General features: G+C 40.3%; 1 protein-coding gene across 1 annotated transcript in view; it reads right to left on the bottom strand.

The window, feature by feature from the left end:
• Ppp3r1 (protein phosphatase 3 regulatory subunit B, alpha) overlaps positions 1-17,963 on the bottom strand; it is a 50,677-nt gene that overhangs the window by 20,539 nt on the left and 12,175 nt on the right. Inside the window, exon 3 of the mRNA XM_085692237.2 lies at positions 1,729-1,768. Coding sequence (XP_085548363.2) covers positions 1,729-1,768 — 40 coding nt within the window. The remainder of the gene's footprint in view (positions 1-1,728; positions 1,769-17,963) is intronic.

Below are 17,963 nucleotides of genomic sequence, written 5' to 3'. Positions count from 1 at the left end.
CTCCCCTCCATGATAACGGGCTAAACCTCTGAACCTGTTAAAAAATAAAAAATAAATAAATAAAAGCCCCAATAAAAAGCTTCCTTTGTAAGAACTGCCGTGGCCATGGTGTCTCTTTACAATGGTAGAACACTGATTGGTGGATGCTTTTAGTCCCAGCACCCCAGGAGCAGAAGGAAACAGATCTCTCTGAGTTCAAGACCAGTCTGATCTACAGTAAAAATTCCAGGCTACACAGTGAGAATCTTTTCAATAAATAAACAAACAAGCAAGCAAGACTATACAGTGAGAACCTATCTCATAAATAAATGAAAAACTAAATAAATACAACTATACTGCGAGAACTTATCCCATAAAGAAATAAATAGTTAATCAAGTAGGGCTACATTGTGAGAACCTTTATCATTCATAAATAAGGACACATAGTGACATAAATAAGGACACATAGTGAGATCCCGGTAAACAAACAAACAAATGTGTGGGTGGAGTAGGGCTGCACAGTGAGAACCCATCCCATAGTTAGACAGACAGACAGATAGGGCTGCACAGTGAGAACCTACCCCATAGTTAGACAGACAGACAGACAGGTAGGGATGGACAGATAGACGGACGGACGGACAGACAGACAGATAGGGCTGCACAGTGAGAACCTGTTTTATAAACAAGAAATAAGGCACTGGTAAAAATTGCTCAGCAGTAAAGGTGCTTGCTGCCACACTTAATAACATATATTCAGTTGGATCCTCTGGACCACTATGATACGAAGAAAACCCAACTACCACAAGCTGCCCCCTGATTTCCACATGACACCATGTCACACATATAACCCCAAACCCACATATGTAGAAATAGTCAAATGCAATTGTAATTGTTTTTAAATCCCCAAACTTATAGAGAAACACTTATAGTACCCGAGGGAGCCTTTGGACAGCTGCCCTTCCACTCTGGAGATCTGCTACCCGTCTCAGTCCATCCCAATCTAAAAAAGCTGCAATACAAACCTAACACATCTGTTTCTCCTTCCTGAAGACACAGAAGGATCTACTCTCCAGCCCATGTGATAACTAATTGGGCTATGTGCTAAGTACAAGCCCATGAAATACCAGTTTTCAAAATGCTCTCACAATTCCATCTCCCAAATGATTTGGGGAATGCTGAGTACAGCTATTAACATCACAAAACAAAGGACTCCAGATCCTTCGCCCAACAAACAGAAAAAGCAAAACAGAAAACAACATGATCACAAATTTACTCTGAAACTGCTAAGAACCCTTTGTGAACTTAGGACACAGGGATTTGGGAGTATAAATCTAATAACTACAATATGGTGTAGATACTAATCGTTAAGTTTTTTTTTAAAGACTTGTTTATTATGTGTACAGTATTCTCAGTATTCTGTCTGCACATATGCCTGCAGGCCAGAAGAGGGCACCAGATCTCATTACAGATGGTTATGAGCCACCATGTGGTTGCTGGGAATTGAACTCAGGACCTTTGGAAGAGCAGGCAGTGCTCTTAACCTCTGAGCCATCTCTCCAGCCCCAATCGTAAGTTTTTTTTTTAATCCCCTACTCTGCTAACAAAATGAACATCTGATCCATGTGTTCTCCATTTTAAATGTGAGCTACATTTGATACAAAATCAACAAGTATGAATCATAGAGATGTAACACACACATAGATTTATAAGCAAAACAAATGGCTGTTGCGTGCATTATATTCAACTTACAGTGTGAGCACATTTCCAACGGGTAACTCGCCTCATTTCCCTGGGGGAAAGAAAGAATCAATTAGTTATGAGATACATCCAAACGTCTTTGGAAAATTAAACAACTTTTTTTATGTGACAAGACAGGTAAATGAGACCCAAATTTATTATTTAGAATTATAAACTATACTTAACTGGTAAGAAAACATATTACGCAATATAGTAGGCAAAGGGTAAGTTCTCATTAAGATTTATGCAAGCATTTGATAAAATATAGTTCAAGTTTTTTTTTTAATACCATAAACACACTACACACAAAATTCCACATGGTAGAGACTGTCAATGCAGTCAGTCACTTGTCTTGCTGGATGAACTAAGTTTGCTTTGTTTCTTTTTCTGAAATATTGTTCCAAGCTCCTGCCTCAACCCCCCAAGTACTGAGGTTACAGGCCTCTGCCAACATATACATATCAGGCTAATGAACTCATTTTGATGAAAAGTCAGACTGAAAACACTCCTGTCTTTTCTGCTTAATTAAAGTTTAATTAGACTGCAAAATAAACTGTTAAGAAGAAAAGCCTTGGCCTGGAGGGATGGCTCAGGCATTAAGGCTAGGCACAGCCAAATGTATAAGAGTTCGGTTCCCAGCAACCATGGCTGTTCCTCCAGATACCCAAAAAAAAAAAAAAAAAAGAGGAAGAAGAAAAGGGGGGAGAGAGGAGGAGCAGAAGGAGGGGGGAGGGGAAGAGGAAAAACCTTGTTATCAATTATATACATTCAGTAAAAGAATTTTCCAAATCCTATACAACCAAATATATTAGTGAGATGCTAACAGGGCCATGAGGTCCCATATAAACTAGCCAGTCACTTAAAACTACTTCCAAGTATCTCTTTATGTAAGGAGTCATCCTGTTCCCTAATTTATGTATTCCCCGCCCCCAGATTAGAGGGAAAGGGTGCTACAGAAGAAACACAGGCTTAGGTTTCCTAAAGTTAATGTCTTAAATTTACAAAGTAAGAAAGCCTGCAGAATTCAAACATTTTACAAATGACCAAGTTGTTCACAAGATCACTTGATGATCAAGTCCTTAAATAAATCTCTTTGTTTGGAGTATAAGATAAACTATATATTGGGCTTTTCTGGACAAAGTCTTATTATGCAACGCCTTCTGCTTCTGCCTAACACGTACAGGAATTAAAGGTGTGATGTGAGTCACTACGCCCAGTATAAGAACTATCATTACAATGATCAAAAACCAAATAAACCCAAGAAAATCAATACTCTCTGCCTCCAAGGAGCAATGTCACACCAAGTGTGTAACTAGCATAAAACAGTACATCAGGAAACTGCATGAAGCTGTACCTCAGAAATGATCAGCAATCACGGGTAGAGAAATGGGCCCAGGGCCTGCCCCTGGAGAACCGAGAAGTCACAGAAGGTTCTATTTGTGAGTAAAAGCACCTCAGAAGGGGAAGCAATCTGGGGTCTGTAGCGGGCTCCGTCTTCAGCTGCATTAGGACATCCCCCATCCCTCCCCAAAGCTAAGGAAAGAACTAGCCGTGAACTGACAGTCTCTGGTGCTCACAAAACTGAGAGTGTGCAAGATGTGACGAAGGATGGGAGATGTCAATACACAGGGCGCTGAGGTGCGGTCCTCAGAAGGTCTGCGTTAACCATGAATTAAAAGGTTGTTCTGGGCTTACTCTAGAAAAAGATTTTTAAAATCAAGCTGAAAATCAGTAAGCTAATTCCAGGTGACCTGAGATTAGGACGGAAGCAGCACTCTACAGGAACAAAACAGAATCCAGAAAACAGCACACACGTCCACATCTGACAAAGAAGAAAGGCATCATACACAGTGTCAGTAAAACATGTTTTTTAAAAAGCCATGTAGAGAGACCATAATTATGCCTATCACCTAATCTGTAAAAAATACCAGAAGGTAAATAAAGCTATATAACAGTCTCTATTCTCCTATAATACATATCATAAGTATCCCCAATAAAGGTAAATTAGGTATAGCGGTGCACATCTGTGATCCCAGCAGTCAGCAGTGAGTTCAGGACTAGGTTGGATTACATGACACTATCCTTTTTCATGGGCTGGTGGTTGTCTCAATATTTGTCCGTCTCCCCCCCATACACACACACACCACCACCATGACCTTTCATCAACTTGACACAAACCTAAGTCATCGGGAAAGAAAGCTCAACTGAGAAAATGCCTCCTCCATCAGATTGCTTGTAGGCAGGTCGGCTGGGCGTTTTCTTGATGAATGATTAATGTGAGAGCATCAAGCCTACTGGGGACAGAGCCAGCCCTGCGTGGGTGGTCCTAGATGAATAAGAAAGCAGATGAAGAAGCCACGAAGAGAAGCCACTCGGCAGTTCCTTCAGTTCCTTATCTAAGCAGTAAGGAATAGTCCAGAGGCCATCCCTCCATGTTCTCCATGGTCCTGTTTCCAGGCTCTCCCTTCAACAATGCACTCATGTGGAAGCGTAAGCAAATGGGCCCTTTCCTCCACAAGTTGCTTTTGGTCATGGTGCTCATCACAGTGACAGAGACCCTAAAACAGTACTTTTTAATAAAAAACAAACAAACAAAGCACTGCGTAGTCAGAGGCTACTTGTTCGTTCCCTGCTGCTCAGACCCAAAATAATTACACAAAACTGTACTAATTAAAATACTGCTTAGCCAATAGCTTAAGCGTATTGATAGCTAGCTCTTATATCTTAAATTAACCCATTTCCATTATTTTATATTTTACCACGAGGCTCATAGTTTACTGGTAAAATTCCCCAGTGTCTGTTTCCTTTTGGCAGAGGCTACATGGTGTCTCATTGACTCCGCCTCCTCTATATATCCTTTCCAGCCTGTCTATAGTCTGTTAAGTCATTGGCTGAAAGAAGCTTCTTTATTCACCAACAGCAAGAAAACATACCCACAGCATACAGAGGGGAATCAAAACTGGAATACAGGCTGTTGATTGTCCTGTGCTGTGATCTTTAGTCTGCTTTATGTTTTAGATTTTACACTTTTTACCCTCAAACATGCTTGCCTGACGCTGCCTCTGAAGGTGGTAATTGATTTCTTCTTCCCAGTTTCCAGGGACCAGGGGCAAAGATGATGGAGGGGTCTGATCCTCAGCATCGCACACAGTGGGGAGGGGCTAGCTGGGAGGTGGATGTGTTCATTCATTTCTAATATTGGTAATCTTAATTTTAGTCACTTAAGATGTGTCCTCTCAGAGGCAAGCTTGGTGGCAAAGGCCTGAAATCTACCACTTGGGATATGGAGCAGGGAGATCAGGAACTCACAGCTAGCATGAAATACATGAAATAAAAAAATAAAACCCTTCAGTTCTCGCACCAGGAGCACAGTGTCGTCTCTCCTTCTGGGTATTAAGTAAGTAAACCTTGGGGAAAGTTATTTCCAGACTAGGTAAATACATAAACTACACTTAAACTTCACCCAGTAGCTTTAACAACTACAGACAGTATCAGAGTCAACTGTATTCATTATAATGGTAGCAGATTCTAAGATGGTCACAAAATTGTGCATTATCCTGCGCTTGTGTAATCTGCTTTTAAAAGAATTTGATATAAAACTAAAGTATGATTACAATTAATTCTGTAGTTAGGTTATAAATTACTGCAGAATCTATTGTGCTGATAGTCTTGCATTTTTCAGCTTGCATACTTGGTCATGTGGCAAGAAACTGAAGGGGCCTTCAGTCAGCCAAGGAACCAACTGCCCGCAGCTGATTAACGTAGCTAAGAATCTTTCTTTCAACCAAACCTTCACTTGAGACTCTGTGCCCCAGACACCCCATTCCAACTTTCTGAGACAAAGCAAGTTGGCACAGTAAACATTGAAATTATAAATGTGTGCTGTTTTAAGCCACTGATGCCTTTGAATAATGGCAACTGACAGGACTGTCACGTGATTTTCTAATTTTATCATCCTTCCAACATGTCTTGTTCTCTATGAAGTTTTCCTTTCTCTTTCTCGAGATAGGGTCTCACTGTGAATGTAGTCCTAGATGCTCTGGAACTCACTCTGCAACACAGGTTAAGTCTGGAACTCAGAGATACACCTGCCTCTGCTGTCAAATGCTGGGATTAAAGGCGTGCAAAACCATGCTTGGCATGGACTTGTGGATTTTTGTGACATTGAGCTATAATCATTTAGCAATATTATCTAATCTAATGCTTAAATCACTTCAAATGTCACCAGTGACAGTTCCTACTCAGTGAGCTGGTTCCTGTGTCCTTCAGATATGTGCACATCCTTATGCACATTTTATACTTTCCGTGCTAGGGCCAGAAATTTCTCCAAGGAACTAGCCTCCTTTTGGAAAGAGATGCATTTTAAGTCCCAAATTTTAATCTGATTTATTCATACTTTATGTTTTTATACTACGACTAATCCCTAGCATACTGATTCTTCTTTCATGGTACTATCTGGGTTTAACTTTTCCTATGGAAATTTACATCTGATTAAATTGATGTATTAATAACATAAATATTTTCCTATATGTAAAGACAATAGTATATTATATGTCCTCTTTAACAGAACTACTTGTAAGGAAAACTGCACAAACATAATGCAATATGGTATGCATGATCAAAGTTTAAACTGATGTTCTCAATACTATTCCTCCAGCATATAACTTTGAAAGTGTAATCTAATCAGTCTATGGATATCCGTGTGCTTGTGTGCACGTGTGTACACACACACACACTCCTGTTTGTCTCTCTGTCAAGAAATTACAGAATATAGGCTCAGAGGAAAGTGTCACTAAAGACAAAACTTTAGAGTTTTGGAAATCAAAATTCTCAACATATACATGGTAAAATTACCTCACCCAAGGGACAGATCATAAAAACCCCACATAACATGAATCCTAGCTCAGTGGGCAGGAAATTTGCCTGTAGTTCCAGTACTCAGGAAGCTGAGGCAAGAAGATCACTTGGGTCCACTATTTAAGCTAACCTACAAAACACAGCTGAGACAGTTTTTCAAAACTTAAAAAGGGGGAGAAGGGTAGGCACACTGGCACACACCTTTAACGCCAGCAATCAAGAGAGATAAGCAGCAGATGAATCTCTGTGAGTTTGAGACCAGCCTGGTCTACATAGCAAGTTTCAGAACAGCCAGGGCTACCCGGTGAGACCTTGTCTCAAAGCAACAACAATAAAGTTAAAACTAAAACATCACTTTAAAAAAAAAAAAAGCAACCAAAATTTAAGGAATTATTTGAAGGAGAATTTTGTTAACTGCAAAACAAGCAAATGAGAAACAGAGAAGAAACAGAGGTGGGAGCGGCGCTCACGTTTCTAACCCTAGAGCAACCAGATGGGAGCCAGGCCAGCAGCAAGGCCAGCCTCATCCAATTAGACTACCTCAAAACAACGAAAAACCTAATCCAGTGAACACGGCTCTACAGTCTACCATAATCTGCGGTTTTCTATATTCTTAGAATAGATGTGTTTATGTAGTCTATTAATACATAATCGATGAGTAGGATGCATATAAACAAACTAAGGAAGAACTTTAATCAGGAAGAGGTTAAGAGTAATAACAGGGACAAAAATTCCCAATTTTCTCTTCACTGTACATCTTCTATGAATCATACGATTAGAACAGCACAAACTGAATATGATAGGTAACTGTAAGCTATGCTGGTTGCTAAACAACAAGAAATGATCCACATTAACCATTCCTCTCCTCCATGCCAACCAAGTCTTTAAAGTGACCTTAGGAGACGAAATTCTGAAAATGACTTGCTGATCTAGTGTAACATAATCAAAACATTTACCTTTGTAAAAGTGTGTACGGGTGTTTTACCTGCAAGTATGCCTGTGTCCGTTTGCAAGTCTTGTACTCCTAGAGGTCAAGAGAGGACATAGGTTTCCCAGGGTCTGGAGTCACAGATGGGTGTCAGGAATCAAATCGTAGCTCTCTGGAGAAGCAGTCAGAGCCCCTAACCACTGAGCCTCTCTCCCGCCCTCACACACTTTCTCATTTACTAGCCATATAAAAAGACAACACTCCTCAAAGTCTTCCTCAGTAGCAAATGCCTGGTTTGTTCACTATGTTCTTTACTGCAGGATACAGAGCATACCTACAAATTCTAGTCCCTAAAACATGCTTTCAGAAATATTAAGTCAAAATGCTGACTACCGAGCCACTATGGATGAACTTTCAACCATCTTTCCTCTCTGCATCAACCACTCATTTGTCCAGGAACATTTGTCTGCAACATTAAATAAACTCAAAAGGGGGTTGAGGGGGTGGCACTATATCCAAAATGGTGTTTTAGCAAACAACCAGTATACTGCAGGTATCACCGCACAAGACTTCAGTGTCCGGATTTAAGAATATAATCCAAATGTATACGCTACACATCGAATATTGTTGGCTGCAGCAAAAACTTGTATAAAAGAAAGCCTTCCGAGTTCACAAAGATGCAATCTGCTGCTCTCTGTGTGATATGTCCTAACAATAGTACTGCTCTTCAAAGGATATCTTAGAGTCCTAAAACCCTTCAGATGCCTCAAATGTATTAATTGAAAACTTAATTACCTTTAAATTAGAACTAAAGGAAGACATTTTAGAAACAGAATAATCTGCTAACAGAGCAAAGAAACACTCTTGAAGTTAACTGAAAATAAGTGTGGATGGAGAGGGGCACTCTAATATTCACTAGATTAAAAAAAAATGAAGTGACATTTCTGTTGCTGGATCCTTGCTAAGAGACTTGACATTCATATCCGCATTTCCTCTCCAGCTATCCTTCAAGTAGGTAGGGGCAACCAGGTTAAGCAGCAAGTACACAAGATAGAAACAAAATGTGAACTAATTTGATGCTAATAAAATCATAGTAACAATACTCCTTGGTCTGCTGCACAAAATATAAAGGGAAGGAACACTTTCAAATTAATCTCACAAAACCAGTACCATCCCCAAAGCAAAATCAAATAAAGAGGGAAAAAAAAACCTAGAAAACCACAGGTCTGTTTCTCTGAAAAACAGAGGTGCAAAGATTCTCAAAATATTTACAAACTGAATTCAGGAACACATTAAAATGAGCACACCATGACTTAAGTGGACTTCATCCTTGAAATACAAAGTTGGTTCAACAAATGCAAATCAATAAATGTAATGCACTATATAAAGTTAGAACAGTTATCATGCAATCACAATGGATGCAGAAAAGACACTGAACAAATTTAACAAACTTTCATGATAAAAGTCCTGGAGACATGAGGAATAGATGGATCATACCTCAAAATAATAAAGAATCTATAGAACAAGCTAATGGCCAATACCGTATTGAATGGATGAGAACTAGGAGATTTCCTCCAAAATCAGAAACAGAGAGAGACATCAACTCATCTCCCCTACTCAATAAAGTACCCAAACCTTAACTATATCAACAAGGAGAAAAAATATAAAAGAACTAAAAATAAAATGGAAGAAATTTGTCTCTATTTGTAGATGAAGCAATTCTGTTTAAAAGACCCTATAGATCCAACAAAAACTCTCAGAATAAACACTTTCAATAAAGATGCAGAACGCAAAAATCAATATATAAAAGTCAGCAGCCTTCAAATATACAAACAATAAACTCACAGAAAAAGAAATTAGGAAAAATATTTCATTCATATTAGCTCTCCCAAAACAAAGTACTCAGGGATAAATAAACCTAACAAAGGAAGTGAAAGAATTCTTTCTGCAATGAAAACTTCAATACATTGCAAGACAACCAAGACAACACACTAGACAACAGGAAGAACTTCCTTGCTCCTTGTTGACAGGATCAATATTGTAAAATGGCCATCTGGCCAAAAGTAATCCAGTCACAATGCAATGCCCATCAAAATGCCAATGTTATTCTTCAGAGAACTAGAAAGAAACAATCCAAGAATTGGTACGGAGCCAAAGACCATGAATAGCCACAACTCTGAGAAGAGCACAGCTGGAGGTCTCCTAACACCTGATCTCAAGCTATACATACAAGAGTTACAGTAACAAAGAGAGCCTGACACCGCATAAAAACAGAAGGATGGAAATGAATACAGGACTCTTAAAGAAACAAAGCTATGGCTACCTAACCTTTGAGAAAGGCACCAAAAACAGGCAGTAGAAAAACTATTACTGAACAACTGGTGTTGGAAATCAAATATCCAGACAGAAGAATGAAGTTAGGTAGGTAGGGTCTTTCACTATGTGGATCAAAGGCCTTATCTTAGTACCTGAAATGCTGACATGATTAGCAGAACACAGAGAATGCCCTTCAAATACAGGTTTAGGCAGGAATTCCCCAACAGCATAGGAACTTGCCCTGAGTATCAGCAGAAGGGACTCCATGAGGGTAAAGTTTCCAAGAGCTAAGGAAACTAACAGCAGGGCAGCCAGCCACAGGACAGGAGAGCATCAGGAATCACATCCCAGGCAGACAGCTAAGCTAACATCCAGAATTTTTCTTAACATTTTTTAAAATTTTTCTTTGTTTTTATTCTTTTTTAATTGGTTTTTATTGAGCTCTACATTTTTCTCTGCTCCCCTCTCCCAAGGTCCCCCCATGCTCCCAATTTACTCAGGAGATCTTGTCTTTTTCTACTTCCCATGTAGATTAGATCTATGTAAGTCTCTCTTGGTGTCCTCATTGTTGTCTAAATTCTCTGGGATTGTGGTTTGTAGGCTGGCTTTCTTTGCTTTATGTTTAAAAACCACCTATGAGTGAGTACATGTGATAATTGTCTGTGTCTGGGTTAACTCACTCAAAATAATGTTTTCTAGCTCCATCCATTTTCCTGCAAAATTCAAGATGTCATTATTTTTTTTCTGTTGTGTAGTACCCTATTGCGTAAATAACATCCAGAATTTTAAAAGGGCCACAAAAACTAAACACCAAATCAACAATGTACTAATTAACCCTCCACCCTCCACCAAAAAAAAAAAAACCCACAAAGAAAATCCCCCAAGTGACCAGTACATATTGTTTAAATTGTTCAACATCCTTTTCACTTTGAAAATAACACCTCACCCCATGAAGAACGGCTCACATCGAGCAATCTAACAAATGTTCAGAGGATGTGATGAAATAACCCTTATTCACTGCTGGCAGAGGGCAAACCAGTACAATGGTAAGGAGGTCAGTATGAAGGCAGCTCCAAAAAAATTAAAAACAGAACTATCATATGACCCAGAAAACCATTCCTCAGCGTATCCCCAAAGGTATCCCTACACTACCACAGAGACACTTCCGCATTCAGAGGAATGGACAATGAGATGTGACATATCTTTTCATATATCTGTACACTTATTTATATTTACATAACTAATATACTTAAATAAAATCACGGTATTTCCAGGCAAATGGATGGATCAGAACAGTATAGTTAATACCAACCAAAGCAATTTAAGTTCAGAATGAAAAATGGCATGTTATCTCTCATATGAAGATCCTAGTTTGTATTTAAAAAAAACTAGAAAAAAGACAGAGAGAGGGTATAATTAGTTGAGGGGGAAGCCTTGGGTGGTGGGGGCAGAGTAGAGTAATAGGATGCACGTGATATAAAAGAGGAAAAAGGACAGGGAGGAGAGGACACAGGAGGAGAGGGATAAGGGGGCAACAGAGAAGAGTGGGAGATGAAGGAGAAAGAAAAAAAAAATCACTAAAACAGTTTGAAAGTGCCATAATTATATTTAAGACTTTGTGTGCTAACTTTAATAAAAATCTCAGCTTTGCTCCAATATATCACAGAACATTTTATATATATATATATATATATATATATATATATATACACACATATACATTGTACATACACATATATATACATTATACAAGAGGAATGTGAAGCTATTTCAACAGAAAAAAAGTAACAATGTCCGAGTAGAAGGCCAGGTGGTGTGAAACCATGCTGGCTAATGGTCACTAGAGCTGAAATACAGACAGGGGTGGCCAATGTACACTATAGTTCAGGGTGCTACTACAACCAAGTGACAGCTGAAGCTAGGAGGACACCGTAAGGTGGGCACTTAGATTTTGAACGAAAAACTTGAGCTATCGAGAAGGCAGATAGTAAAAGGCATTAGAAGAAATCAAGGGACATGCAATCCAACAGAAAATTACTTTGCAGGAGACTGAAGAACCAACTACTAGCAAACAAACTATGGCCCATGCCAAATAAGGCTGACCACCAGCTTTTTATTCATACAACATGAATGAGAGGAAAAGGAGGGAAGGCCCAACCAATTATAAAAAAAAAAAAATGGCCTATCCAATATAACAAAATAACAAGAAATATACTGATTTACTTGTTTGTTTTCTGAGATGGTCTTGATCAAGCAGGCCTCAAATCCACAAACCTGCCCAGCCTCCTAAGCGCTTAGATTGCACACATGCACCACTATGCCCAGCTGTCATACTGACTCATGGAACACTGATTCACCGTAAGAACACTTGGCTGAGGAACATAAGGATAACATCCATAAAATGAGATTCACAGATCACGTAGTGATTCTGTGTTCAGCATTTGATGGACTGTTTCCCAAACAACTGTAACACACTCCCACCACCAAACTTTTCACATGCCTGTCATACTGATCTGTTCTTCTCTTTTAAATGTTGCTGCCTTTTAATCCAGGGCAGTCTGAATCTGCAGCTTCTACTCTGCTCAGCCCTGGGCAGGGAATTCTGTTGCCTCAGGCACTGATTCTTTTAAAACTACAAAAAAACTTAACTAAATCTCTGTCCCTCTAAAGAACTCAAAAATATTCAAAAGCTGAGGTGGAATTCTACTTCCCAGAGAAGATGAATAGCAAGCAAATAGCTCACCTCCTCTCCTGTGTCTTTTCCCAGAAGCCCACCTCAGCCTCCGGGCCCCTCCCACTTCTCCGCCTGGCTCCTCTCTACCACCAGCACTCAGCTAGGTGCTGACTCCGCCTCCTGACCGCAAGTGAGTTTTATTCAAACACACCTTTGTATCATTAAACAAATGCTCCAAAGCATAAACAAAAGTAACACACCTTAAAATAATATTCTATAACACTGATCTTTTTGTTTCTAGCATTTTAATGAGGCTGACCACACGGGAATGAACAGCTAAAAGCCAGAGAGATGAAATACAGTCGGACACTGAAAGCCAGACAGTTTTCACTATTAGCTCACCAGTAATCAGTGAGCTTAGTTCAGAACATCTAGTATTAAAGAGGCAGCTGTTAGTTCTTTCAAGGCCTAGCCTTTGGTGACAGAAAGCAAGCTAGGACCATGTTACAAGAACTGAACCCTCAGAATAATGAACTGGGTCTTTTTTCTTGTGTAGAAGAGCCAGGGAGAAAGAGACCTAAGGAAAAAGCCTACTTTGAGACATGCAGCAAAGATTTCCCTCACTAACACATTCTGTCAGTGTCTGAGGTAGTAGGGGTCCTCTCCTGGCAGGCAGAGCTTAGGAAACATGGTTTATGCAATCAAAAGCGGCAAACTGTTAAACCACCCCATAACTCTCTGGCTCTGAGTTTCTTATTCTGTGAAACAATACATTCCTTATTGTTGAAGCTACCTTGATACCTATAAACAAAAACACCCAAGGGATACATTTTCTACTTCAATAATCACCGTACTGAGCAGAAACAGGTTATGTGGACTGAAGAGATGCCTCAGGGAGTAAAAAGCTCTCTCTGCCCCAGTGTGAGGACTGGAGTTCAGATTTCTAATATTCACATACTCGGTGGGCATAGCAACCAGTCTCTAATCCCAGTGCCTGGAAGGCAGAGACGCGGAGGGAAAAGGGGGTTATCCCTAGCAAGCTGGCTAGGCTAGCTTGACTAGTCCAATAGAGAAGCTCTAGGTTCTTCTACCGAGAGACCCCAGGTCTGGATATCTAACCTGGAGAACAATCCAGGCAAGCATGCAGTGTCAACCTCCGGCCTGCACATATGCACATATACCCACACTTTGCTACACACACCACACACTTTTTGAATGTTGGTGTTGACTGTTAACTTGACAGGGCCTGAATCGCCTAGGAGACAAGCCTTTGGTGACCACCTGTGAAGAATTACATTGATTAGATTAAGTGACTTGGAAAGACCCCCAACCCCCCCACACACACACACAAAGTGTGTGACATCGCCACTGTTTCCCAGGCTTGTGTCCCAGGTGACATAAAGGAAGAAGCTAGCTGAGCACACTTACCGCTGTCTTCTCCCTGAACAGCCTCCTGTGCCTTGAGTCCTTCAAGACCAACTGTGTCTGTGAACCAAAAGGGACCCGCTCTCCCTAACTGTGACTCTGCTGAGGTATTTCATCAGAGCACCAGAAAAAGTAACTAAGACACAGGCAGGCAGGCAGGCAGGCTAACGCACAAACACGAACACACACACACGAACACACACACACACACACACACACACACACACACACACACACTGGCAGGCATGCACACCTGGAAATCAAGTGGGCATTTTATAGCTATAAAGGGAGAGTGAAAAAAAAACCCAAGGCCAAGGCTGTAAAGCACATGTACATTACAGAGTATCACCTGAAACTCAGAGAAACTATGTAACAGAATGAAGTGTTTTTCGGCTCTTAAGACTTCTTGACTTTATACACTCCATGGGTAATGTGACTAGAATCAATGTAACAAAATAAAGTTAAACTGGGCAAGCGGAAACACGGCCTTAAGACAGACCCCACCGTGGCACTTCTTATAGCATATCTCATACTTTTCTTCATTCTAGGGATCTGACTCCTCTATGCTATGAGCATCTCTACTGCTCCCCACCCCACCTTTGTGTCTGGCAATGCTTGCTGTATGCAGTAAGTGAATATTGTTTGCTCAATGAAATCAAAAATTTAGAATTATACTCAGTTCAACAATTGTTTCTAGACTGTTCAGAAAAAGCAAAATTAGTTTAAATGGAAAGCAATTACCATTCATATTTTGAGTTTCCTAAGAAATGAAAAAATTTGCTACTTATAAATAAAAACAATCTTACACATAACTCCCTATTTAAATACGTAATGACCTTTAATCAGAACACTTCTCTAACTTTCAGAATCAACAATACCTTCCTCTGGGGCTCACTTTCCCAGTGTACCTAATACACACCTTGAAGGTTATGTAATTGTTTGGGGGAATTGAGTAGTTTTTCACAAAATGACCCTGGCATAGAATTTACCAAACAAAGAGAAAGGCAAATCAGACAGGGAAAAAGGCTACAAAGAGCCAAAAAGTGAAAAGGGATGAGACAGTTCAGAAACAGCCTGACTGGGTTAAAGAATCAGAACGGGAAGAAACTGTGGGCCAGAACATACATATTGTGCAAAGGAGTTTAAAGTTTAGGTCTAGGAGACGCGGCAGTGACTTTTAACTGAAGGTAGAAAGACATCAGAGTTTCTTTCCAAACGAGAACTAGGAGACATAAGTGAAGGAACTAAAGGTAAAATCTTGAAAGCTCTACACTGACTTCAGATATAATACACAAGAGGAAACTGCGACCATACGATGTGATAAAAGAATTAAGAGGCATTTAACAGATCTAAATTATAGGATATTTTGTTATCATAACACATTAATACCTTTCACCCCACTCCCCCAAAACGCTGAAAGCTTTTTACTTCATGTTCTTTTGTTGGTAGTGGTTTTTTGTTCTTTTCTTTCTTTCTTTCTTTCTTTTTTTTTTTTTTTTTCATTTTTCAAGACAGGGTTTCACTGTAGCTTTGGAGTCTGTCTTGGAACCAGCTCTTGTAGACCAGGCTGGCCTCGAACTCAGAGATCCACCTGCCTCTGCCTCCCAAGTGTTACTTCATGTTCATAAGACTATACATTGGAAATAACAAGGTCTACCTTTAATTACATCACTTGGGAGGAAGAGGCAAATGGATCTCTGCGAGTTCAAGGCCAGTCTGCTCTACAGATTGAGGTTCAGGACAGCCAAGGGTGTCACACACACACACACACACACACACACACACACACACACACACAAAACCCAAATGCAAGGAAGTAGGGGAAAGAGGCAGGGCAGGAGACAGAAGAACAGATGAACATGGTCGAGCCAGAGATAGAGCTCAGTCAGAGTCCTTGCCTAGCATGTGTAGTTGTACCTGCGTTAGACACAGAAGGTGCAAACTTGGCCTATGGAAGGTAGACTTTGGTGCAGACACTCAAAATCTTTAATTCTATTGCTAAAGTACTAAGAAAAACAAAAATCCTAAACACAGTTACCACTGTGTGGATAATAATCCAGTAGATCTGTAAAGGCACACACGAGCAACTGGAGGCATGTGCGGAAACATGGGATAGCTCTGTAGCGTCTGTGGAAGCGTGCAGTCAATTCTTCTGACAGACAGAAGACTACACCGAGTCACAGGGAGAACGGAGCCTAAGTAAAGAGGATACTATGCTTTTCGGCACCAGACATGGCGCCACATTCTTTGGCAGTTTGTTTTCATGCATATTAGTATACTCTCGATTCAGCAGCCACTACTTGGTGGGGAAAAAAAGATTAATTAATTAATTTGGGGGTTTTGCAAGACAAGGTTTCTCTGTAGCTTTGGTCCCTGTCCTGGAACTAGCTTTTATAGACCAGGCCAGCCTCAAACTCACAGAGAGATCTGCTTGCCTCGGCCTCCCGAGTGCTGGGATTAAAGGCGTGCGACATCACCACCCGGCCATAAAAAGATTAATTTTTATACTGACACTGTCACTCACTTCCTTGTCTACAGACAGTACTAAGCCAATCTGTGTTCCAGAAATAAGTACTGGGTGAACTGAACATGAGGAATTTGCCTAATAGCTTGGAATGTAGGGAAGTGGAGAAAAAAGCACGACTAGACCATTTCCACTGAAGAGTGATCCTCTCTAATGAGAGAAAAACCAGCAAATAGCTATGAAGTCTTCTACAGGTTATATTGAAGTTTTTCTCTTTATAATGCATGAAACTTTAAAACGGGAACGTGATCTAAAAGGGTGTTGGACCAAACCCAGAGGAAAGGCTAAAAACAAATCCTAACAATGGTCAGAGTGGCAGGACAGCAAGCAGAAGAACTAGTCACAGAAGCCACAAGAAAACAACTCTTAACTTTCCAGAAAGGCACACAGTATAAAGAGGAATGAATAGCCAAATGTACTAAATGACTCCCTACTAGATTTCCAGACAATGTGGACTGACTCAACTGGAAGCGGTGTTTTCCTATTTTAGGTAGAAGTCTAATGCACTTATGACATTTATTCAGGATCACAATGCTAAAAAAAAAGAAAAAAGAAAAAAAAGAAAAAGAAAAAAGAAAGAAAGAAAGAAAGAAAGAAAAAACAGAGCCAGAATTCAAATGAGATGCATAACAATTCTAGACCAGCACTACCTAAGAAAACTTCTGCGATGTAGAACACAATACTATGGATTGAATATCACTCCTAAACTTTGGCTGAAACTGTCATTGTATTATAAAGGACTTTAAAGAGATATTAGCTGAGAAGCCTGCCTTCATAAATGGATTAACCTCACTACTGTAGGTGACGGCTCAGGAGAGCACTGTAAGGAAAACTCAGAACTCCTCAGTAATTAAGAGGTCCTACCTACAATGCTGTGGAAATATGCAAAGATAGGCTGGCAAGACGGCTGTGCACGCTGACAGAGCCAAGTTCAGTTCCCAGCAACAACAGATGGCTCCCATCCCAGCGCCAGGGGACTGAGGCCCTCTTCGGGCCTTATGAACAAAAATAAGGCTTAAAAAAGAAATGCATCCAGGTAAAGCCATACTGGTGAGGTCTGAAACACAAATGAAAAGGTACTTGAAACCAGAGCCAACAGTCACCTTTGTTACAAGGAACACAGAAATGTTCTAGGATTTCATGGAATTTGGACAGAACTGAAATGTCATAAACTAGGCCATTTGGAAGAAATGTCGAAGCCGCAAAGCTTGAATGGGCATGCCTATTCTGTAGGACCTAGCACTGTGTCTAGAAGGGTGTGACTCAATTTCACAGTTCGGAGAGGAATTTAACTTGCTTGGGGATGACTGATGTGCTGATTTACACCAGATTCAAACAGACTCCAGATCTGGAGCTCTGCAGGACGCTAAGCAGATAAGGCTTCCAGGACGAGAAGGGTGAGCCTAAGGGAAAGGAGCAGAACGCCAGGGCACAGATGTCCCCTCGTGGAGGCTCCTGTGCTGAAACTCAGCCACCAGAGCAGTGTGTTAACATTTCCAAGTACAGCCTGTGAGAAAGCATAA

This window comes from Myodes glareolus, chromosome 8 (genome assembly GCF_982192425.1).
Source record: "Myodes glareolus chromosome 8, mMyoGla1.1, whole genome shotgun sequence".
NCBI lineage: Eukaryota > Metazoa > Chordata > Mammalia > Rodentia > Cricetidae > Myodes > Myodes glareolus.
The sequence above is the reverse complement of the archived record's forward strand: the minus strand, read 5'-3'. Positions and strand labels throughout refer to the sequence as shown.